Here is a 25,901-nt window from a genome sequence, read left to right on the forward strand (position 1 = left end):
AAAATATACCAAGCATCATGTGTTGTAGTTTCCTCAGAAATCTTTGTAAACACTGTTTTAGTAACAGATTCATGAATAAAAAACGATGCCTTTGCATCTTTTCTATTCAAGTCTCTAAATTCAGTTTTCTCTGTTTCATCTCGTATAGAACCATTTTCAACAATATCCCATAAATCTTGACTCCTAAATAGAGACTTCATCTTGGAACTCCACATAGAGTATTTGTCTCCATTAAAAGAAGTTGCAGTAATGATAGACCCTTCCCAGGGTGCTGTCCCAGCCATTTAAAATAAAAACAACACCAAGTCAAAACAAAAGTAAACTCAAATTCAGCTTACTTTTTTAATAAATCAGTAGTCTGGACTCTTGGAGCTTTGCTTTTACTTCTCTTCCACAATCCTTATGAAAAACACCAGCTCTGATACCAATCTGTTGGGGCTTGGGAACAACGCTCACTGCTCACTTGGATATGCAACACAGCATCAACACAGAAAATGGAATGTAAAAACCGTTTTTTATTTTCAAACTAGGTACATATATATATGGACTTACGTTCCAACTGACATAGTAACCGACATATAAGTCTTTGTAAAAGTCAACATTACAAACAGTTACAGTACATTCCCATCGAGCTCTGATAGTCAACCTAAGTGAACTTCGTCGTTAACGGATGGCGGCCACTTCTCAACGAGGTGCTGCCCTAGCCTCTCGGTCATGGTCTCAATGCCACCTAGGAGTCACATCGACCTAGGAGATATTCCTTATCGATCCCTACCATGCGATGTCTTGTCACGGCGCATGTACAATGCCGACCACTATTGTGCAATGTTGCACCTTCATCGCTTGCCTCTCGGTCATCCAGAAGTTACTATTGAGGCTAGACGATTGTTGCACCATGCTGCCACCAGGTCCGCTTGACCAACCACGGCTGTGAGTGCGAGGTTTGTTGGCCCTACATCTGGTTGCACTCTCGCCCATGTCAACCTCATGCCTCCCACTACGACAAGCCTCCCGATGGACCCCTCATTTACTCGGCCTGTCGTGAGTGGAATAATTGGGTGCCCTCTTGCCCGTTGCTCCTGAACGTTCCTGCCTCAAAGTGCCGTCGCCTGTGCCGACTCTGGTGATTTATTCTCAAACAGAGTCGCATGCTTCGCCACCTTGGCTTTGGGCCCACAGGTCACTCCTTCGTTTTCACAGTATTATTATATTCTTCATTGCCATCCTCCTGTTCCCCTCTACCAATAGTATCTTTGTGTCCTAGGACTAGCCATCAAAATTTGAATTTGGGATTTTATTCTTTGGTGTAGGGTCGGCATCGCCCTCAGCGACGAACGTGGACGCTCACGGACGGTGATCGTCTCCCACCCCGTTGGCCTTCGAGCCGATCATCCAGGTCATTGGGATCTTGACAGTTACCAAGACCCCTCATGTCAACTATCAGGACTACCATCTCGGGTCAGTCGGTTTTTCGTCGTTCTTCTCATTGATTTTTAGGCAAACACATCACTTATCCACGTTGCATCACGCCCTCTCGCCTACTCCCTGTGGTGTAACATGAGCCATTCTATCCTGGCACGTCTCGTTACATCAGTCAGCTGCCTGAATCAGGGTGCTACCGGTGCTCTTCTGAAATTTCTTTAGTATATATATAGTTTTGCATGAGTGAGTCCTTGCTAAGATTTGGTAGAAATCTATGTTGCAATCTTGTACTAAATCTCATTTTCCTAATTTTCCATCTTTCAGAAAATTTGAAAAATACATTATGGGCATCAAAAAATTCACCATATTTCCTCCTATTTTTCCTAACAAAAAATACCAAAAAATATCTATGAATAGTTGAAATCATATAATTGCATTATCTTAGTATATTGTATTCCACAACCATACATTGATGTACATATAATTATATCTAATTACGTCTATTATTCCTAAAATATTATATTATACTCTCTTTAAATAATTAAACTCTTATAAATGTCAACAAAACATATTCATTCCCTATCTTTATTAATATAAAATGGTTCTCGTATATATTTATATAAATAAATATATACCTTTCTCAACCACATTAGTCTACATATAATTAAATAATATATCTTCCCTTTCTATTTCTTTTTTATCTTTTATATCAGTAAAAACAAATTATTTATCCACCACGTACCTAAGATTTAATATCCATCATAAATACATTTGTCTCCTAACTTACATATAACCTAAATATCACTTAAAATATATAACAATATTAATTACATCCCCTTCTAAGGTTAATATACTTATTAATTTTGCTACATATTAAGTACCCTACATTCACTTCAATATTCTACTTCCTTAGTATCTCTAATATATATAAAGATATAACAAATATCTTCTATTATCTCTCTCTTTTCCTTGTTCTCCCTAACACTATCTACAATTACTTATCATTATGTATTATCTAAGGTCTCTCATCCTTCAATCACTTCCTCCCATTTAATGACTACTTATCTTTCACTTCTTTCACTATCTTTACTATAATTCCTCATATCTTATATAATCTTATTATATACTTAATAAAACGTCGTACAAAAGGCATCCTATATATGATATTCGAGGGGATAAAAGGGAATGTTACATTTGAAAGGAGAGAGAGAGAGAGAGAGAGAGAGATCATGGACCTGATGTGGGATCTAATTTGAAATCTAAACAAACTTTTCAATGTTTTGACTTAAGATATTAAATAGGCACAAGGAGAAAAAATATATGGATGAAATAACATTTCCAGAATAATATATCGTACAAGTAAACTTTCAATTATACAGTTTGAATGGAGAATGTCAAAGTTGAATCAGACAGTGATTGCCAAAAAGTTTTATTCAAGTTTCTACTATCAAGATGACTAGTTCATTTATAATTAATATCATCCCTAAAATTGGATGTCACCTCTTATTTGCAAGTAGCAATACATATAATACATGCATTTTATAATTCAAAAAATTAATATATTTTTCCATTTTAACACCAAGTTACCAAGATATTATAAGTAATTTTGACTCCCAAATTTGTAAACACAACATTTGCCATACCTGACTTTCACCACCAAACGTTCTTCAACTTGGAAGATGAACACTGAAATAGCTTATTAGAATTATGCAATATTCTTCATTTTGATTGAAATTATATACATTTAATGCCGGCTGCCGATTCAAACTATTGATTGCAGTTTTGTAAAATATTATTCCCCATAAAAATTGAGATCATTGTACATCCAAAGTCAGTGAAGGTTTAAGCTATCAATTTTTTTGTTTTATTGTTTGCATGCAAAAGGGATATCTTCAGTAGGTTGGCTTGAATTAAATTTCACACCAGCTTAACCACTAAGTATATGAAATTCATGTTTACTTTCCAAGGGTATGAATACTGTCCGAAAGTCGAACCCCCAGCTGACCTTCACATGAAAAATTATTCACCTTGTTTCGCAGGTTAGGAATGAAATAATTATTATTAAATCATTTCTTATTAAAAATGATCTTCCTCATTCAGATACACATCTACCGTGTGAATGACCTTATTTCCAGAGTAGAATTCAGATACCTATGTCATGCTTAACTTTGACTACTTAATCACTATGATGGGGAACGTCTGGGGAAACCGAAGGGTTACCATAATGGCCCCCATTATGGAACCAAACAGAGTGTAACAAAAGTTTAAATTTCTTTTTAGCTATTTCTATTTTTAGTTCTAAAAGTCACATGGGAAAGGCAGTAAATGCCACCTCTCCTTATGTAGACATTAGTGAATTTTGGATTGAGAAGCTCTTCATTTTCACCCTGGGAGTTGTCTCTAGATTGCCGCCACTGCCACGTGTAGCTGACGTTGCTACCACCATGCTAAATTGGGTCCCTCCCTATATCACCAACCAGCAAAGGATTTTATAAACATTTGCTCTTGTGAAAAGAGAGACTGATTGTTTAACCTCAAAGTGGGCTTTCAATGGACAAAATATGGCAAAGATTCAAGGAACTGTCCCTGTGTCTTTTGAGGAAAGATCCCCATTGTTTTCCTCGACACCTGGTCTCTGAAACATACTTGAATTCTGGACCATACATGTGACAGGCACAAGCAGCCTTGTAAGCGAGACGAGGGGGATTCCCTGCAATAACCAACATATAAGACCAGCCTAACTAATACTCGACAGAATGGTACCGACGGAACAGGATGGAATGGCCTTTCAGTCAGCCATCCATCACTGCGCCTGCAATTTTGTTCTGTTAAATTCCGAAGGGCTGGACAGAACGGACAGCGGACAATAGTAAACTTAGTCTAAATCAACTGCACTCGATGACAGAATGGAATGAAACGGAATCTACGAAGCGTTTCATTCTGTTCCCGTTCCAAGGTCAGAACCACGGATGACAGCAAGGGACTGATGACGGATCATCATGCCTATGCAAGCCTCAAGTATAATTGCTTCTGTATCTCGCATGAAGTACATAGTCATGTCATTATGAGAAATGATGATGAGATATAAGACCAGATAAGAAAAAATATTGAGACAATAAAACGCTGCAACAAGAAGCGGAACTGCAAGAAAAAAAAAATTAAGAAAATGGAGTGATTAAGGTTTAAGGGCAGATGGAGAGGGTTATACCAGCCTGAATATCTGATTTGTGGATTGCCATGCTAAAATGACGTTTGCACCACCATTTTATGCGATATATCCATGTGGCCCTTGACTCTGCTCTGGTCAATGCCTTTGGGATTCTTCTAGAAGCCGTTGCTTGACTGGTCAAGTCATCAAGATGAGCCGGCCTCGTCGTTGACTCATCATCATCTTTGTATTCAAATGGTTGAAGAGATTGAATTTTAAGAAAACATGAAGCAAGCTCTTCCCATAGCCCCGTGTCCCCTTCGGTGTGATCAATATGAATCGCTAGGTATTCCATGAGTTGTACAGTATGGTAATTTCCTATGATGCAGATAAATTCTGAAAATCAGGATTTATTACGAAAATGAAATTCAATTGCACAGATATTCAGTAAGATGTTAGTCTTATGATCTGATTAATGTCTTTCATGAAGTATTATATTTTTCAAATATACATGGCATTCATTGGGAATAAATAATAATTCTAATTAAAATGTATTTTCAAATATCTGGGACATAAGGATAATCGATGAGAATGATCCATTTTCCAATCATGAAAGAAACCCAGCAGAAGTGTTAGCCTGGTAAATAAATATGAACAGATTAAAGTTACACCAACGTTTTGGCAAAAACATACCTTGTGTGTGTAAATCAACCAACATCTTCAGAGATTGGACGTGACTTGGGTCTGTCTCAACAATTTGTTCATAACATCTGGCAAGTTCAGAATACCGCCCCTCATTGAGGCACTCGAGCAATCTTGCTTTGTACCTACATGGAAAACGATGAATATGATATTTCTGCACACAAAGATTAACAAATATAATAATCCACTGCGAATTTGCCACAATTAATCCCAGAAGTGACTCAAAACATGACCAATAAATTTGATTCTGAAATTATAATCGTAGACTACTGAAATTCATATTCAAATTAATAATCATCGCAGCATTACCTATGAATATTTCGTTAAGAAAACAAACAAGAATGATTAGAACAGCCCTACACAGTAATATGATATTGGAATTTCAATCTTCCGGTATGTTTAGAACATTGAATGGGATCCTCTGGCTATGGTTAAAGATTGCTGGGGCAACAAGTGGAATCTGATCTTTGAGGGCACTCTGTCAGACCAAAGGGTGGAGGATTTTATGCACATGCAGCATTCTTTAACCCATCTTAGGATGACTGGGAGTGGAAGGGTACCTCTTTTTCTGTTTGAAGAGTTTATGCAAAGATAAGAGATGGACAGATTGAGGAAGAGCTAGCTACCATTCAGCCCTGCAGGTTCATATGGAATCAGAATGTAGTTTTGTGACGCGGAAGGTGGTTCATACTGTCGGCTGCTACTTAGGCGGAGACTTGTGACATGAACCTTTTAGAAGAAGCGACTTAGACCTGTCAATAGAGTGTGTTCTGAGCATAGGGGGTGAAGAAAAATGCTCTCATCTGTTCTTTGAGTGCCGTTCACTTGGGTGGTTTGAGCATTCTGTGCCTATCTCAATGATGAAATATTTAGGAGGGAGGCAGAGTGGGGAAGGCTATGGACCATCTGGGTGCATTGTACTGAGATTGTCTCCCAGGGGCAGATGGCTTTGATGGACAGCATTGTTCACCAAGTGGAGGGTTTTGTTTCATGCTAGTTTAGAAGAATGTGAATGGTAAGGGGGACTAGTTTGGACCTCCTTGTATCTCATCTTTATATATATGTAGTTAGGGACATTTAGGACCAAGGACCAGTCAGACCCGACCGAACCGGGACTGTAGGTCTGCCATTTTAGGGCAGACCAGTTGGTCGGACAGGTTTAGGTCAAAGGGTCAAAATGGATGGGAACCGAAAATAAATTATTATATATGTATTTAATATTTATCGTAAACTTCTTTAAAATATTAAATCCAACTCGCCAAAGATGTCTCTATTTAGCACCAGCACATTTGACTGTCCACGGACACCTACTTGATGAAGAGGAGCTATTCTTTGAAGGTGGACAGCAAGAAGTTTCTTTGAACATTTCTTCTGTCTCTATTCGCCCCGACAATTCTTCATGAAGAAGATGTGGAGGGAGAAAGACCAAGAGAGGGAGATAGAGGAGAGGCAGGAAAGCAGGGAAGGGAGGTGACAGGCATTCATTACCCTCTAAAGTAGGTAATGTTTATAATCAACATAACTAACAACATGAATTTTCTACTTTGACTTTGACATTGGCTAGTCAATCTGACCAGACCAGGATCAGAACAGACCGAACAAGAATGGACCAGCACCGAACCAAACTTTAGGTAAGGTTTAGGTCTTTGCTAAAAACCGGGGCCAGACAAGGACCGTCAAGCCCTATCTATAGTATCCGGCTGATCACCGATTTTGGGTGATCTCCGTTTTCTTTCATAATAATAAATAAAGATAAATTAATAAATTGTAAAAAAACCGAGTGGAACAGTTGGTTTGATAGAAACCTTAATGGTAGCAGTGATTTATACTTATGTATGAACTCATCAAGCTCCTTAAGTGCTTCTCCAACTTGATCACCGAGCAACAGCAGCTTTAACAAGGAAAATAATAGAGAAATAACAATATAAATAATGAAACCAAAAATTAAAGAATCCATGGCTTGATAGCTTGAAATATAATGGACCGAAGGACAGAAAATCACAACATTGAACTATGCATCTATTGTGATTTCTCTATCAGTCTACCTTCCATCTGTCTTTCAGTTTATGTATCTATATACCTACATGCTTATATTTCTGTAACCTTATCTATATTATTATTTATCAATCTATGTATCAATCCATCTATTTAACAACCTGTATCAAAGGATGCAATGCGGATAAGATAGGTGGATTTGAGTGGAGTGCTGCCCTTGTATGCTTTACTGCATCCATATAATGCTGATTCAGCAGCTTTTGGTGTGACAAGATCCTGGACTCAAGATCTTCAACCGATTCCTGAAATTTAATAGGTAATAAACAAGCGTCCAGTCCTGGGGACGATCAAAGGAAGTAATCAGGAGTTATAGAAATAACTAAGAACAAAACAAGGTCATTTATGAGAAGAAAATTCTCAATCCTACAATGCAGCCAAAAAAGATGGCAATGAAATCCACTTAAAAGAGACCATACTTTGTGGTGGGATATAATTATCACATTAAGCGATAAATTACAAAGGAATGTTTCTAAGTGATCCAGGTGGATCTGCATTTCACATTAATGTTAGATCATATGGCCCAAAAATGAGGCCCATTAACTTATGTTATATCATGTACTACCGGGCCCATATTCTATAAATGGGACCGATCATCGTGAAATATGACCGTTGATTCCAACGGTCATATTTTCCAACGGTCGATATGTAGTCCCTCTAAAAGGGAACAGGGCGTACTGTACCGTGGGCTCTGTGTGTGAAAATAATACGATCATTCTTTTTCTTTTCTTCCACAAATCCTTCTCTTCGATATTCAAGAAATCACATGGTATCAGAGCAGCGATCGTAGGCACACCAAAGGCGACGATTTCTTCCTCGGCTACTCCTATCTTTTCGCTCGGCGAACTCACGATTTCAGCAATTTCAGCGATTTTGCGATTTCGCAATTTCGCGAACTCTCTCGATTCCGGAGGTATCTGTTCATTCCCGGAGTGCCTGCTGATTCGCGATCCACGCGTTTCAGAAAGGAACTCCGTGCTCGGGGCAAGTTACGACCTGTGCAGACGAATAGAGAGGTTTGTTCTTAATCGGCATTTCTCCTCTTGAAGCTTCACACTTCGGAATCACTGGATCAGTATTTGTTGTGTTTATTTTTCGGAGAAGTTTTTCTCCGATTCCGGTGAAGACTTGCTCCGTCAAAATTCAGATCAGCAGCCCTTATTGGCAGTCGGCATTACATCTATTCTTCTCTAGATGGGAAAGTCCAGGATGGCTGAGAAGGAATCCGAGATCACCTCCTCAACCATCGTTAAAACAGCTGAGACACCTGCTCAGACAAGGTTGATCTTACCAGACCTTGATATCAAATATAATGGAATCAATGGGCAGAAATGGATAACTTTGGTCCAAAGGTCCCTTAAGGCTATCTACTTGGGGAATCACCTAACAGAAGATGCCCCTTCGGAAGACGCTCCCAAGCTCGAAAGAGTAATTTGGGAATCTGAGGAAGCTTTTATCACCAATTGGATGATCAAAATTATGGAATCAGATCAGGCAGACGACTATCTACTTATTGACTGCGTACGAGACTTGTGGCAAGAAATTCAGAGATCATGTGCAGAGACCCACAGCGACTATCGGGTCTATGATCTTCGAGAACAAGAGAAAGCATTGAAACAGGGAAATCTATCAATTTCTTCTTATTCTGCAAAATTAAAGGCCATATGGAGGGAGCTCGACCTTCTCTGGCCCACCGGTGACAAGAACTCACCATCTTATCTAAGAGAAACCAAATTCAGAACTCTCACCTTTTTGATGGGGTTGAATTCAGAGTATGAGAATCTTAGAAACCAATTGCTGCACAGAGAGAGGTTCCCCACCTTGGCAGAAGCTATCTCTGAATTACAAGGGGCAGAGCGGCGGAAGAAGCTTAACTCTAAAGATGGCGAGGCTCCTACCCCTGTCTCAGTGGCCCACTTGGCCAAGAAAGGAGAACCAAGGAGCAAACGTGAATAATGCAGCCACATCCTCTACCCAGCACCAGAAGTCCACTCCACAGGAAGGTAACTCCTCAGAACTTACTTGTGGCTATTGCAGTAAACCAGGCCACCTAGAAAGGGACTGCAGAAAGTTAGCCTGGAAGGAAGAACAGATCAGGAAAGGGACATGGAATCCAGGGCAGCACAAGAAAGCCTATGTGGCCAGTGAAGGAGAGGAACTATCTGCCGCAAGGAAGGGGGAGGACGGAGGTGAAATTCAGAAACTTATTCAGTCAGAAGTAAACAAGATCCTTCAGAAATTTAGCTCCACTTCACTCGTACAGTCAGGTAAGAAATTTATTTTTACTACGGTTACTAATAATACACCCACTACAGTTTCTTGGATTTTAGATTCTGGGGCGACAGACCATATGTCACCCCACAGATTGCTATTTAAAAATTATGAGTTAGAAACTAATAATCTCAGAGTTTTTACGGCCAATGGGGGAATATTAGAAGTGGCAGGAAGGGGATCAATTGAGATCAAAGGGAAATTGCTGAAAGATGTTTTGCATGTACCTGAATTAAAAGCAAATTTACTGTCCTTAATTCAGTTAGTAAATGATACTGGATGGCGATTTATCTTGGACTCAGATTCTTGTTTCCTATGTCTTAAGGAAACCGGACGGAAGATTTCATCTGTTAAGAGGAAGGGAGGACTTCTCTTGCTAGATGGATTGGAGGAGGATGAAAAGAAGAAAGCCACCTATACTGCCCAGAGTGAAGAACGGATCACTCTCCTGCATAGGAGATTAGGACACCCCTCATTCCACATTTTGAAACATTCTCATCCCAATTTGTTTAAAGGGACTAATTTTGATCATTTGAACTGTGAAAGTTGCCAATTTGCTAAACACAAATAATCTTCTTTTCCAGCTTCAGATCACAGAACACAATCAGCATTTGAGTGTATTCATAGTGACGTATGGGGACTGTTGGACTGGGACTCCTCAGATCCCTATTTTCCCCTTCTCCCTCTTCTCTAAGTCTGTTGTAAGTGGGCCACAGATCTATAAGTGGCCCACCCTTTTTCCCCCCTCTTTTCTCCCCTTTTTTCTTCTCCTTTTTCCTTCTCTTTCCTTCTCGAACTTACTCTCCTTTTTCCCACGTGTGGCCCACTGTTTAAGGAGTCACACGTGGGACTCTAGTCGAGTAAGTGGTCCCACGTGGGAGGCCACTTAAGGACCTCCCCACGTGGGACAAATGTAATCGGGGGGCCTTTTAAGTGCCCAAACCCTAGCCGCTAATGAGAGCTTCTCCTGTTCATTCTTTCTGTTCCCTAAAGGCGCCGCCCCTGGGCTGGAGCTCCTGCAGCCTCCTTCTTCCTTTGCTTTGGCCTCTTCTGCCCTCTCAGACACATCTCTGTGCTATACTCGACTCAGATCCACTTGCTGGGAACAGTTTGACATGGTATCAGAGCCAGGTTCGAAGGAAGATTCAGCAGCAGGTTTGTTCATTGAACAGTTTGAAGGAAGTTTTGGTTCAGATCGAACTCTAGAAGGGTTCCTTCAGGGCCGCAGCAGCAGTTGGAGTAGCTCCTGACCGTTTTTTGGCCCAGATCGAACCCTAGAAGGGGTTTCTTTAGTCCCCTACAACAACTTCAGGACTCTTCATCAACTTTTAACAAGGATGTCAAGCTTAGGATGAGAGCTCGACCCAGGGTAACCCTGAGTTGTCCAGGAAGCCTCTGGGGCCAGAGGAGTGGAGACAAGCTCATTAAATCCAGAAGTTGGAAGGCCTGCTGTGGTATTCCCAGCAGAGGTAAAATTTGATGGGGGGAATATGTTCGAATGGACAAAGATGGTGACACTCACTGTCTACGGTCTTTTTCTGGGAGATCATCTGACGGATCCTCCCAAAACCACAGCTGATGCCGATTTCAAGAAGTGGAAAGCGGAAGAATCTCTGATCTTGGGCTGGATGCTCAGATCCATGACCCCGGAAATGAGGAGAGACTTCCTCTATTGCGAGACGGTCAGAGATCTCTGGGATGAGATCCAGAGGTGCGCTTCAGAACAGTCTCACGACTGGCGCTCTCTGAACTTAAGGTGCTGGAGGCATCGGCACGCCAAGGAGGAGAGAACATTCGTCAGTACTCATCCCGACTTAAAGCCATCTGGAGAGAAATTGACCATCTTTGGCCGGTACAATATCCACAGTCCATGGAACGACAACTCATCCTCAAGCAGAGAATTTTTACATTCCTCATGGGACTCAATCCGGTCTATGAGTCTGTGAGGAGCCAACTGCTACATCGTGAGAAGTTGCCTTCTCTGGAAGAAGCCATTAGTGCCGTTATGCAGGCTGAGAGCAGACTTGGCGTTACTGGTGACTCCCAGGCTCAAAACTCAAACTCCGCTGCGCTGCTATCGAAGAAACCTGAGAGCAAACCTAATTCCACTGGAAATTGGACGCCACGCCCATCTCAGCCGAGTCAATCCGGGGGAGGCGACGGAGAGGATAATCGTGACGCTCTTTTCTGCAATTATTGCAAGAAGAGGCGCCACACAAAGGAGACTTGTTGGAAGCTGGCCTGGAAGAATCAGAACTCCGGGAAGAAGGCCATGGTGGCGGCCTCACAATCACAGAATTCAGAATCCGCTGGGGTGAGTCCCGAAGTCGAAGAGTTGCAGGGAAAGATTAGCTCTACCTCCCTGGCGAAATCAGGTAATTCCCTATCCAATATTTGGGTTGCGGACACCGGAGCTACGGACCATATGTCCCCAAACGGGTCTGTTTTCAGTCATTACTCCTCTTCCAAGATTAATCACAAAGTTCAGACAGCTGGAGGGGGAACCTTGCCCGTAAAAGGAGTTGGAAGTGTCCACCTGGACTCAGTTGGCCTCCTTAAGAATGTTCTGCATGTGGAAAATTTGATGACTAACCTTCTCTCTATTCAAAGGGCTGTTGATGACTTTGGATGGAGGTTTATATTGGACAGTGATGACTGTTTTTTCTGTGATAAGGTATCCGGGACGAGGACTTCATCCTTTAGGAGGGAAGGGGGCCTACTCCTCCTGGAGGGCAATGTGGAAAGATGCATGGTGTCGCGAAGAATGAGCCCCAAGGAGGAGAGGGTGATCCGTCTTCATCAACGGATGGGTCATCCACCTTTTGATTTACTCAGAACTTGTTACCCCTCATTGTTTAGGGGTATTTCGGTTAAAGAATTTTTTTGTGAAGCCTGCCAGATGGCAAAACTTCGAAGGATTTCTTTTAAATCTATGGATGAACGCTTTTATTCTCCATTTGATTGCATACATAGTGATGTGTGGGGGCCATCCCCCGTTGAAAGCTTGACTGGATGCAGATACTTTGTTGTCTTTGTGGACGATTATAGCCGTACTATGTGGTTACATTTGATGAAATCAAAGGCCGAGGTACCGAAGATAATAATTGAATTCTGCGAGATGATTGAAAATCAATTTGGGAAGAGGATCAAGCGATTCAGATCCGACAACGGAACGGAATTCCTCAACTTTGAAGTCAGATCGCATTTCTTGGCCAAGGGGATTATTCACGAGACCTCATGTGTCAACACTCCACAGCAAAACGGCCTAGCAGAGAGGCGTCTTGGCTATACTCTCGCAACTGCCCGAACTTTGCTATTCCAAGGGAATTTGCCAAAGAACTATTGGGGAGAAGCCGTGTTAACAGCCGCTCATCTTATTAATAGAATTCGATAAAAGTAATTGGATACGAAAGTCCTCTGAGCTGTCTGAAGCAATCATTCCCGGAAGTTCGCTTTTCTCCGGACTCCCGGCTAGAACATTTGGGTGTGTGGCGTACACCCATCAAAACAGCGGCAAGTTAGAACCGAGGGGAGTACGCTGTGTCTTTGTGGGTTATTCAGGCACCCAGAAAGGGTATAGATGCTATCATCCTCCCTCACGAAAGTTTATTGTCTCTGCCGATATCACATTTCAGGAGTCTGAATTCTACTTTCAGAAGGAAAGTTCAGTTGAAAGCGTTGTGAAGCCGTGAGGAGACAAACCTGGGATTCCTTCAACACATGGGAACACTCCAGGAACTTCCCCTACAATGTCCATTTCGGTACAGCTTCCTGAAAAGCAAATCTCAAAGAAGACACCGTGATGAAAGTCCTGTGAATCGACCTCAGGTGGAAGATAATGGGCAATCAGAAATTGAACACCAAGTTGATACGGAAATTGAGGAAAGCCGGAATGAGCCAGAGGAGTTAGAAGACAGACCACCTATCAGTGCTGTGGAGGATGACCTTAGTTGGCCCATAGCACTTCAGAAAGGGGGCGTGAGCTGCCGGGCCAGAGCTAAGTACCCTATTAGCCAATATGTCAAGTATGAGAAGTTCAGCGATCACTACAGAAGTTTTCTCACACGGTTGGGAGAAATTCAGATTCCAGTCAAGGTCGAGGAAGCCCTTCAGGACCCTGGATGGAAGTCTGCCATGGATGAGGAGATGAACGCCCTCTTGAAGAACAATACATGGGAAATTGTCACCTTGCCCAAGGGAAAGAAAGTGGTGGGGTGCCGCTGGGTGTACACCCAAAAGTTCTCAGCAGGCCGTACACTAGAACGCCTCAAGGCCCGGTTAGCTGCCAAGGGATACACCCAGACGGAAGGCATTGATCATGGGGAGACCTCTGCTCCGGTGGCCAAGTTTAACACAGTGCGAGTGCTGATTGCGCTTGCTGCTAAGTGTGACTGGGATATTCTTCAGCTTGATGTGAAGAATGCTTTCCTTCATGGAGAGCTAGAAGAGGAAGTTTATATGCAGCTCCCTCCGGGATACACACTCACAGACCAGCCAAATCAAGTATGCAGACTGAAGCGAGCATTGTATGGGCTTAAACAGTCCCTCGAGCCTGGTTTGGGAGGTTTACCAAGGCGATGGTTGAGTTGAACTACCACCAAGCTAGAGGATCACGCATTATTCATCAAGCAGGGACTAACGGAAAGGTTACTATCTTACTAGTGTACGTGGATGATATCTTGATCACTGGGGCAGACAGAGAGGAAATAAGCCGACTGATTAGTTCACTATCAAAGCAATTTGAGATGAAAGAACTTGGTAAGTTGCAATATTTTTTGGGAATTGAAGTAGCATATTCCAGTGGTGGTATACTGCTGAGCCAACACAAGTACATCCTCGACCTCCTCCAAGAGACGGACAGTTGGGATGCAAACCAGTCTCCACTCCCCTCGATGTGAATGTTAGAATCGGCAGAGACGATGGAGGTGCAGCAGTGGACAAGACGGCTTATCAGAGGTTGATCGGAAAGCTAATCTATCTTAACCATACAAGGCCAGACATATCATTTGCCGTCAGTTTGCTTAGTCAGTTTATGAGTGAGCCACTGGAAGTTCACCTTCGGTCAGCCCATCGCATCCTTGCTTACCTGAAATTCACTGTGGGCCAGGGACTTCTCTTCTCACGTGAAGGGGGCTCGCTGGAGGCTTACACAGATTCTGACTGGGCAGGGTCCGTGACCGATAGTCGATCCACATCAGGGTACTGCACATTCCTTGGGGGAAGTTTGGTCACATGGAGGAGTAAAAAACAGAAAGAAGTATCGCTATCAAGTGCTGAAGCGGCTGCGTGCATTAAAGAGGGTGTCTCCGAGTGGCGGTGGCTGAAACACCACCTAGAAGACAATGGGGTCTATGACAATAATGGCATTTGCCTATATTGTGATAATCAGTCGGCCCTGGCAATAGCAAAGAACCCGGTTCAGCACGACAGGACTAAACATATGGCCTTAAATCGACACTACTTAGCCGAAAATATTGATCGTGGCGTTATCAAGCCGAAGTACATTCCTTCTGTAGATCAGAAAGCGGACATCTTCACTAAGGCTCTTCCGGGTCCCAGGTTTCAACAGCTGGCGTCCAAGCTCGGCATGGTCAACGCCCACACCTAGCTTGCGGGGGGGTGTTGGACTGGGACTCCTCAGATCCCTATTTTCCCCTTCTCCCTCTTCTCTAAGTCTGTTGTAAGTGGGCCACAGATCTATAAGTGGCCCACCCTTTTTCCCCCCTCTTTTCTCCCCTTTTTTCTTCTCCTTTTTCCTTCTCTTTCCTTCTCGAACTTACTCTCCTTTTTCCCACGTGTGGCCCACTGTTTAAGGAGTCACACGTGGGACTCTAGTCGAGTAAGTGGTCCCACGTGGGAGGCCACTTAAGGACCTCCCCACGTGGGACAAATGTAATCGGGGGGCCTTTTAAGTGCCCAAACCCTAGCCGCTAATGAGAGCTTCTCCTGTTCATTCTTTCTGTTCCCTAAAGGCGCCGCCCCTGGGCTGGAGCTCCTGCAGCCTCCTTCTTCCTTTGCTTTGGCCTCTTCTGCCCTCTCAGACACATCTCTGTGCTATACTCGACTCAGATCCACTTGCTGGGAACAGTTTGACATGGACCTTGCTCCACACTTGGACTATCCCATCACAAATTGTTCATCTTATTTGTAGATGATTTCTCTAGATATACATGGGTATATCTACTGAAATCCAAGACTGAAATTCCATCTGTTATCATTAAATTTTGTGAAATGATTCATACACAATTCGGAAAGAAAGTAAGGATATTTAGATCAGATAATGCAACAGAATTTTTTTGTGGAAGAGTGACTAATTACATGGAAGAAAAAGGGATAATCCACCAGTCCTCATGTGTGAATACCCCTCAGCAAAATGGTCTTGCTAAGAGAAAGATTGGCCATATAATGTTTTCAGCCAGGGCTCTTTTATTTTAAGGAAATTGTCCCAAGAATTACTGGGCTGAAGCAGTCGCAACAGCCACTCATCTCATAAATAGGACGGCTTCAAAGACACTAAATTATCATGCTCCTATTGATCTTTTATCTGCTGAATTTCCACATTTATCTTTAAGACTCAGGAACTAACCTCCCAGCCAAGGTGTTTGGCTGTGTTGAACTAAATTATCATGCTCCTATTGAACTAACCTCCCAGCCAAGGTGTTTGGCTGTGTTGTGTATGTTCAAGTTCATCATGCAGGGAAATTGGACCATCGAGCCCTAAGATGTGTGTTTCTGGGATATTCGCCAACCCAGAAAGGTTATAAATGTTATCATGTAAGCTCCAGGAAGATCTTCATTACTGCAGACGTGAAGTTTGACAAAGTCCGAATGTTCCATGCCCATTTGGAGCAGTCAGAAGCGTATTTAGAGTCTTCGGAGCCAGAAAATGACAGTATGCAGCGAAGTCTCTCTTCGGCATCAGAAACTTATGATAAGGACATGGCTATAAGCACTCCTCCAAGTCCTCCTGAGGAGGAGGAGGAGTCTTACAGACCACGGGATGACTCAAGTGAAGAAACTCTGCCAGCAGGTGAAGAAGACTCAGGAAACGATGGTTGGTCCATTGCTATAAGCAAGGGAATTCGTAGCTGCACGAAGACCAAACTCTATCCAGTCAGAAATTACATATCTTACTCCTGGCTCTCTCCAGAATATAATCAGGTGGTTCAAGCCCTGATGCAAGTATCTATTCCGAAGAATGTGACAGAAGCTATGTCATCTGCAGAATGGAAGACAGCTATGGAAGAAGAAATGGCAGCACTAAAGAGGAATGACACTTGGGAGATGGGCCCACTCCCACTTGGAAAAAAACTAGTGGGAAGTTGATGGGTATTTACTGTAAAATATCACTCAGATGGGTCAGTTGCCAGACACAAAGCTCGGTTGGTGGCACAAGGATATGCCCAGTCTTACGGCATTGACTACAACGAGACCTTTGCCCCAGTTGCAAAGCTAAACACAGTTCGGGTCTTTATAGCACTCGCAGCGCTATTTAATTGGAAACTCTATCAATACGACGTGAAAAATGCCTTCTTGCATGGAGAATTGAAAGAAGAAGTGTATATGGCACCTCCTCCTGGGGATTGTCTAAGTCAAAATTCAGGGGACGTATGTCATCTCAAGAAATCTTTATATGGACTGAACAATCGCCAAGAGCGTGGTTTGGAAGATTTTCAACAGTAATGTTAGCAGTGGGATTCTTCCAAAGTGAGGGAGACCACACGTTGTTTATAAAGCATGACAAGGATGGGAAGATTGCAATCTTAATTGTGTATGTGGACGACATCATCATCACTGGAGATGACCACACTGAAATTCAGAATCTGGAGAAACACCTTTCACTATCCTTTGACATAAAGGCACTAGGTTTAATGACGTATTTCCTGGGAATTGAAGTGGCCTATTCTCGGTCAGGGATCGTACTTTCTCAGCATAAGTACATCCTTGATCCGCTAAAAGAAACCGGAAAATTGGATTGTCGACCAGCAGCTACACCAGTGGATAGTAATGTTAAGTTAAAAGCTGAACAAGGTGAAAAAGACACACCAGTAAACAAGACTTCATTTCATCGCCTCATTGGCAAGCTACTTTATCTTAACCACACTCGGCCGGATATTGCTTTCGCAGTCAATTCTCTAAGTCAATTCATGAATGATCCTCGGGAATCACATCAAAATGCAGCAGATCGCATTCTAGCTTACCTGAAGGGGTCAATTAGACTTGGCCTACTATTTAACAGAGGAAGTGAGCCAAGTGTGGTCCTCTACACGGATTCTGACTATGCAGGATCGTTTGAGGACAGCCGGTCTACATCTGGTTATTGCAGTCTCATAGGAGGGAACCTAGTCACATGGCGTAGTAAGAAGCAGAAAGAGATCTCTTTATCAAGTGCAGAAGCTGAACTCCGAGCACTGAAGAAGGGAGTATGTGAAGGAATGTGGCTTGAGGGTATCTTATAGGATTTGAAAATTTTTCCTGACAGAGGGATGATTTTGTACTCTGATAGCAAGTCAGCAATTGCTATGGCAAAAAATCCAGTTCAACACGAAAGGACGAAGCATGCACGGGTGGCACGACACTATATCAAACAAAGCATTGATGAGGGATTCATTATACCTCACTACATTCCTTCTCTGGAGCAGATTGCAGATATTTTCACCAAAGGCATTCCCGGCCCGCAGTTCCAAGCCTTGGTGTCCAAGTTGGGCATGATCAACATCTATACCCAACTTGAGGGGGGGTGTTAGATCATATGGCCCAAAAATGAGGCCCATTAACTTATGTTATATCATGTACTACCGGGCCCATATTCTATAAATGGGACCGATCATCGTGAAATATGACCGTTGATTCCAACGGTCATATTTTCCAACGGTCGATATGTAGTCCCTCTAAAAGGGAACAGGGCGTACTGTACCGTGGGCTCTGTGTGTAAAAATAATACGATCATTCTTTTTCTTTTCTTCCACAAATCCTTCTCTTCGATATTCAAGAAATCACAATTAAGATACAAAATTCCAAGAAATTATTATGGGGAGAGACGAGAGAGAGAGAGGGAGAGACACAGGAGAGAGAGAGAGAGAGAGCAAGAGAATCACGTCTTGACAACACTTATAATTCTCACCCTTCAGAACCAAAGGAGGAGTGTACCAGGATTCATGTTTAAACTAAAGGATTATAGAGCTCCCAATCAACACTGAGAAACATCACTGGGCAAGAAGTATTCATTCACCATTGAACGGAAAGATGTTTGCGACAATTAAACAAGGAGTTACCATATCCAGAAAGAGCTATATAAAAGCCACAGTTTCAAAGAAATAAGAATTCTTCCCAGTGAGAAATAACAATAACAAGACCAACGAACCATTAAGATGGAAAATTGATCTATTCTTTCTGTCTACTGAACTGTTCGAACAATCCGGCTTATCTTCATCCGCAGATTCATCCATTTGGGCCCATTTCACTCGGCCCTTCAAATTGCCTTCTGAAAGTGCCTTTTTGTCGCCGATTGAACTCTCTGAGTTGCTCTGCGCGAATATTTCGGCACACTGGATATTAATCGAGTCATGGGTGCTTGAAGCTCCTCGTAATCCAAAGTATTGGGGTGTACCAGGTGTCAAGATGACGCCAGAGTGTTTTGGTTGCATGAACACATCAAAATCCTTTACTTGCATCTCTTGGGGAAGTTCAGAGTACCAAAGCTGGAACGATGCCAAACCATGGATCAAGTGAACATGAGGATCACTCGAAGACTCCCGGTCCTGTGAAAGGCTGCAAAAATAGCAAAGTGCCCTATATAAATAGAAATAACTTTTAAAGATAATCTAAAAGCTCTGTCGATGGTTTCCTGTCAGCGCAAAAACATCACTTTCTATATTTTTCTCCTCACTTTCTATATTTTTACTCTTTGAGAGGCTGAGGACAATGATGAGCTGTCATCATTGCCATTTGTCAGTGGCTAGAATGTCAATGCTGATGACGATCTTGTCCTCATCATTCTGGTAGCAGGCGAGTACAATGATGAGGATGACTCGTTATCGTCCTCTGTAGACAACCAACTCGTCATTGTTGGAGAACTTGGCCAAGAGAATAATCCAGAGGAGAAGAAATTTAAGAAATACAATGTGTGGGCATGCCTTCACTGCACTCCTGATCACAGTGCAGACTACGAAACCCCACTTTTCAACTAAACCTTCTACATTTGTGAAAAGTGGAAAAAAAACTGGCGTCAAGTGGAGAAACTGACAATTTTATGGCCTGATGAGCTTCTTTAACGTTCCCTTGCATAAGGCAGAAGATAGCAAGCTCCATCTGGACTACTTGCTTCTGTAAAAAAAAAATATGTAGGAAAAGAGAATTGAGAAAAAACTCAATAGATTGATGGCAAGACCCAAAGACCCTACACCACATGAGAAGAGTTGACTAAGGAAGTAAGCCACCAGCCACATTTATTGAGTTTATTAATGATGATTGGCGAACATTCTATAGAAATTCTTCAACTCGGATACGTGTCACATGAATGACAGCGAGCAGGAAAAATCAACGGACAGGCTAACTTGAATCTTTGAATAGGAAGCACAAAGAAAATAAGGAATAGCTTCTAACAATAAAGCAGAAACTATACAAAGGAAAAACAAAAAAAAATGTAAGAGATATGGTTTCTCAAAAAAAAAGGAAAAACCAAGTCATCCTGAATTAATATCTTAAGATAAATGCAAATGCGAGTCCCTAACTTAAACAATGAGCTTCTTAGCTGGATAAATTCTTTTTTAAAGAAATATCTAACTGAATAACAGGTAGGCGCATCAAACTATACAAAGATATGCTTTAATATCTAACTGAACCAAACAACATGAACCTAGACTCGGCACACCGGACCTGCCAATATCGACAGAATTTAAATTATTTTCATTGCAATAGTAGGCAAAAAGAGGGCGAGTAAAGAGATAAAAGAAAACCTTCATAGGACACTTTTTTGCCCACGGAAGCTTGCCCATCCATACGTCAAATATATGTTTGATTCTTCTGCTATAGTCAACAGAACTCGGGAAGCGTCGGATTACTTCCATGGCAAGCTAGGAACAACAAGCAAAGAGACATTTAAAATGAAAGAGCGCAAAACGGATTCTTGATGCAAGAAAACGAAAAATATGAAAATAAATAAATATATATATGTATATATTTCTTTCACCTGCGATCTACCGTAATTTTTGCAAAATGGAACAAATGAAAACTTAGAAAAACTGGAAAATCCCTTATTTTCCCCGGAGGAAAGATCATACCGTGAAATGTTTCCGATCCTCCAGGAGAGAGCAGCCGCGGGGAGTTCCTTTAAGCAAGACGCTTAAAGCGCCGCTCACATCTCGCCATTCATGCTTCATACACAACTTATCTAACAGTAAAATCAGCCTACGCTTGTGCTCATGCAGCAAGGGCTTCAGACACGGGCGCTTTTGCAACCTTCTATTCTTCACACTCAACTTAGCGCCATGAATTCCACGCTCTACTTTGACAGACTCCACATTCATCGTCCCGATATCCTCTGTTGCCCTAAAACAGTCGTCGGGCTCAGTTTTGACGGTTGTGTTTGAAGCTTCTTTCAAACTCCATGCCGCCATGATGTCCGACGATTCTCTAAGGGAAGGCCAAAATTTCCTAGAAATTTGTCTGCATCAGATGATAGATAAGAACACAAGATACTAAATAACAACAAAACGATTCAAGAAACAGATATATAAGAACTAACAGACAAGAGTAGAACCTTAACAAAGTAGCCGTCTTCCTTCCTCGCGGCGTCGAAATCGCCCGCTGCCCGAAGTAAAAGCCGCTCAACTCTACAGTTAGAAATCCTCAGTATTTATACAAGTTGGAGCCACTGAAGCGCATATTTACGATAATAAAACTAAAAAGGAAATAATAGTTAAAAATAAAAAATAATTAAGAAAATAAAATAAATGATTTACCTTAAGTGAAATGCATGCAAGTACCCCAAGTTTCAATCACAATAAAGAACTAATTTCAAAATTGAAAACTAGAGTCAATCATCGAATCACAATCCAACTATCCAATCACTAAAACACTGAAGCAACTTAAGAAGAAATAAAAATTTTCTAAATAAGTATACTAATTATAAAGTTAGTTGTATTTTTGTAATGTTTAACAATTAGCTTTAATTTTGTAATAATTAAATTGATATATATATATTAAAATATATTTAATATAGCATAAATAGTGTAAATAACCATTATAGAAATGATGTTTAAATATGCACGTATAAAGTAAAAGCTAATACTTTTTATGAGAAGTGACGATATTTTTCATATTATATTGCATTGAATATTGATAAGGTAAAGATAAGAAAGATAAATATAAGATACTTTGTATGCTTGTATAATCGTGGCATAATGACAAATGTGTGTGTGTTATTAATATGTTGGATACAAGAAAAGGTAATTGTCTATATTTTATTTTGTAATATAATTAAATGTGTATTACTTTAGCTTTTATCATATAAAAAAGAAGAGAAAAGCATGCGAGAGAATAATATGTATATATATATATATTAGAATTAATGTGTTTCAATATATACATACTATATGTAAATCATCTAATTATATTTTCATATTTATATATATATATATATATATATATATATTAATTACTCCATACAGAATGATAAACGAGAAATACGAATTAAAATGTCATTTTAGGCTCGTAATTCATGCAGAAATAGTTCTAAATTTCCTCATGAGCATAAATGGACTAATGCTAGAATTGACAAAGAGTAAGTATCAAAAAGGAGAATCTTCAGTTATTTGCCTCTTGGATATTTTTCTAAAATCACTTTCAATGCAAAGGAAATCACACAACTCAATAGTAATTTAAATAAATCAAACATTTTTTTCAGTGTCTGATAAACAAAATGAAATGATTTATGATCTTCAGATATATTTAGAATTTCTAGGGTGAAAAATAAATTAAAAGTGGCAGTTGCTAGTGTCAGTAGACTAAACAACCAGCAACGGAGGGCTGAAACATGTGTTTTGGACAAAAAACAGTAAAACTTTTGCCATATGAAATTTTTTTGGACATTACTGAAGAATTTCGAAAGCTAAACATCTAGAATATCTAATTTCACAATAATCTAGAAAATGCTAAACTATTATGACTGGAAAAGCTGGAATATATCATAAACTTGGATGCTTCTCCTACAGATCTCCTCCAATTTTTACACCACTTGACCTTCTGTGACTGAAGAATGGAACACAATGAGATTTTACTGAGGTTTTCCACTCCAATAAAATTTGGGCATAAAATCTTAGGTTTGATCAATCAAGGAGGGTAAGAGGGAATTTAAATAGAAATATTCAAAAACCCCAGCACATGGATGAACTCTAGGATTTCAGAGACCGCCATTCCTTCGTATCCATATTCTCAATCTATTTGAAATGGTCAATTGAGTGTCCATTAAAAATTGTAAGAGATTCGTAAAAAGGGTGGCATGTAAGACGATGTCTTAAACTCCTAAATTGGGCAATCTCTATGGAGCTTAAAATATTCCAAATTCTCTCTTTCTGCTTAATTTATTCCACAAAACAAATTTTTAGATCTCTTAATTCCAATATATTAACTAACGAGATCTGATAATAACTCTGTTTAATTAATTCTTAATTCAAAAGGTCCAGCTCATGGACTAACTCTTGGATTTCAGAGACCGTCATTCCTTCTTATCCGCATTCCAAATTCTCTCTTTCTGCTTAATTTATTCCTCAAAACATATTTTTTAATCTCCCAATTCCAATATATTAATTAAAGAAATTTGATAATAAATCTGTTTACTTACTTCCATAAATCAAATTTTAAATCTGCCAATTCCAATATATCAATTAAGGAGATTTGATAATAAATCTGTTTAATCACTTCCTCACATCATATTTTAAAATCTCCCAATTCCTATTTACTAATTAAGAAGATTTGATAATAAATCTACTTACCAAGATGAGTCAAGTGAGGTAGTCATAAAACCCTAAATGATAACAAGAAAAGATAATTCTGGACTTAGGGAATGTTTATAATATTCATTGAATTTACACCAAAGATGATTTAGACACGGTCTTTTTCACCTTCAGATGATAAATTAATTTAATTCAGCTCATAATTATCATGAATTGTTTGATGTTATCTCATAGCTAGACATATATTTCCATAAATTTAATTTTCTAGGGTTTCTAAGATAAATTACATCAAATACATTCAGAAATGTTGAGATTAATAAAACTTGAAAAATACATAAATTTTGTAAATTAAAAATATTGAGTAAATAGGGTTATGGGAATATACCTCTTCCCAAATAGAGCTCGTGATATGATATGGCTTAGATGCATGTTAGATAACTTGGACATCACCCCTTTTATGCCTTCGCCACATAAGCTATGATAACAAGGCAGTTATCTTCATTACTGGAAATCCTACCTTCCACAAGCATAGAAAACACATCAAGGAATGCCACACATTTGTGAAAAGGTGTTTTCTTGTTCACTTGTAGTCGATTTAATATTATTAGAAGTGGACAAGTTGGTATGTAGATATTGAATTTATATTAGCCATCATCACTCCTCCCTCCCAAAAGGGTAAATCAAAGACATTCAATTTTGAGTCTTCATTATTTTTTTTTTCTTTCCTCTGCCCGAACGTCCATATTTATTCATTAAATAAGATGTCAAGTCCTTAAGTTCATCCTCCCTCGTGAATCAACCCCTCATCGTGTGTTCATCATCCTTATGGTGTTTTAGAGTTTATAAAAGTTATTGAGGGTGATTAAGCTTTCACTGTAATAAGAAAAAGCATTTCATAATATAAATTTTAACCATATCTTGATTTTCTTAATGATATGTTAGGTTTTTAATTACCATGTTATTAAAAAAATTAACCATATATATTCTTCTTCCAAGAATTTTAATAATACGTAAAGTTTTTAGTTTTATGTGTTCCGTGGAAAATTTAATATTATTGATGTATTTGATATTTTCCCAGATCAAGATTTTTTAAAAAAAATATTTCAAACTTTTATTTGAATAATTATTAGTGAATTGAGCATACATATCATTATGTTCAAATCAAGCATAACTAAAGTACATTCATTTTCTCTCCAGTTCTCTTACACATTTATATGAATTATTTCAACCAATCTACATGTTATATTATTTAAGCCAATCATATTGATATGTTATGTTATTTCATTTTTTCTATTCCTTATTCTCTTGTATTTTTATACAGGTTCAAATTTTACCCATTTCACTTGGTAACTGATGAACAAAAAATGAGGCACAAAGTTATACATATTTTAAATTAAGTTGGAATCATTTTACTCATATTATCTCCATTTTTATATGAATGATCACTTTTAATATATTATTTGGTATATTTTACAAATCCAATTGTTTTCATGCAAAATGTGTTTTAATTTTAATGGGTTCAATTCTTATATCTAGTGTTATTCTATATTTTAAGGGGCTAAAGTAAAATTTGAATTAAAAAATGGATAGAAGAAAGAAGAAATGGGGTCTAGCAAAGCACTAACGGCTCATCCATGTGCAGTGGCACTCAATCCAATTGCAGGCTGGCGAACGTAGAGCGCTCAAGCCTGCCCACAAATGCTGAGTGCTGGCATGCAGGCAACAATTGACAGACAACAACAGAAGGAGTGGACACACACAATACCAGCCCACGAAGCCCCTTATATCAAGGTCACGCACAGTGATATCTCGTAAACAAGAGGGAGATGTTAATTTAATTTGAGCTTGGAATTTATATATTTGTCATTTTCTAACATTTTTTGATATGGAATCAATATAATACTGATTATTTCAGCCTAGCATGGCCAGGGCCTACAAGTAACAAGAAGGATCACGTCCCATCAGGTCGTGATCTTAAGAGAATTAGAAAGAAAATATGATTGGGCTTTGGGCCAACTGGGCCCAAAACACGTGTCACGATGGGTCGAGTTAAGTGTGGCGATTTAATCTAGGTCTTTTAATCTTCTTCGGGAATATTACACTATGAGACTTAACACACACAATTGTATAATTTTATTTTGTTTACTAGGCGTTTGATTGGTCTTGGCTAATGAGGACGATGGGGCCACAGGAAAGTTGAATTAAGAATGAGATCACTGTTGGGTTGGCTGATGTGCATGCTAAACAGGACTGTTGGCATGGTTTGGGGATGCACTAAACGTTGATTAAATCAAAAAATTTTACCCCTTGTCACATAAGATTCAATGGGTAGGGACAGATGCATCATCTGC

General features: G+C 40.0%; 1 protein-coding gene across 1 annotated transcript; it reads right to left on the bottom strand.

The window, feature by feature from the left end:
• Window positions 1-3,676: 3,676 nt before the first annotated feature.
• Window positions 3,677-21,439, bottom strand: LOC144706963 (TAF RNA polymerase I subunit A). Its single transcript, XM_078580063.1, has 10 exons — window positions 21,357-21,439; window positions 20,878-21,262; window positions 20,554-20,670; window positions 19,842-19,921; window positions 18,960-19,366; window positions 7,429-7,604; window positions 7,078-7,163; window positions 5,264-5,397; window positions 4,631-4,948; window positions 3,677-4,132 (listed from the first exon to the last, which is right to left on the bottom strand). Exons 2-10 carry the CDS (start codon window positions 21,211-21,213, stop codon window positions 3,957-3,959), a joined length of 1,830 nt encoding a protein of 609 aa, XP_078436189.1. The 5' UTR covers window positions 21,214-21,262; window positions 21,357-21,439; the 3' UTR covers window positions 3,677-3,956.
• Window positions 21,440-25,901: the final 4,462 nt, after the last annotated feature.

This window comes from Wolffia australiana, chromosome 8, assembly GCF_029677425.1.
Source record: "Wolffia australiana isolate 7733 chromosome 8, ASM2967742v1".
Taxonomy (NCBI): Eukaryota; Viridiplantae; Streptophyta; class Magnoliopsida; order Alismatales; family Araceae; genus Wolffia; species Wolffia australiana.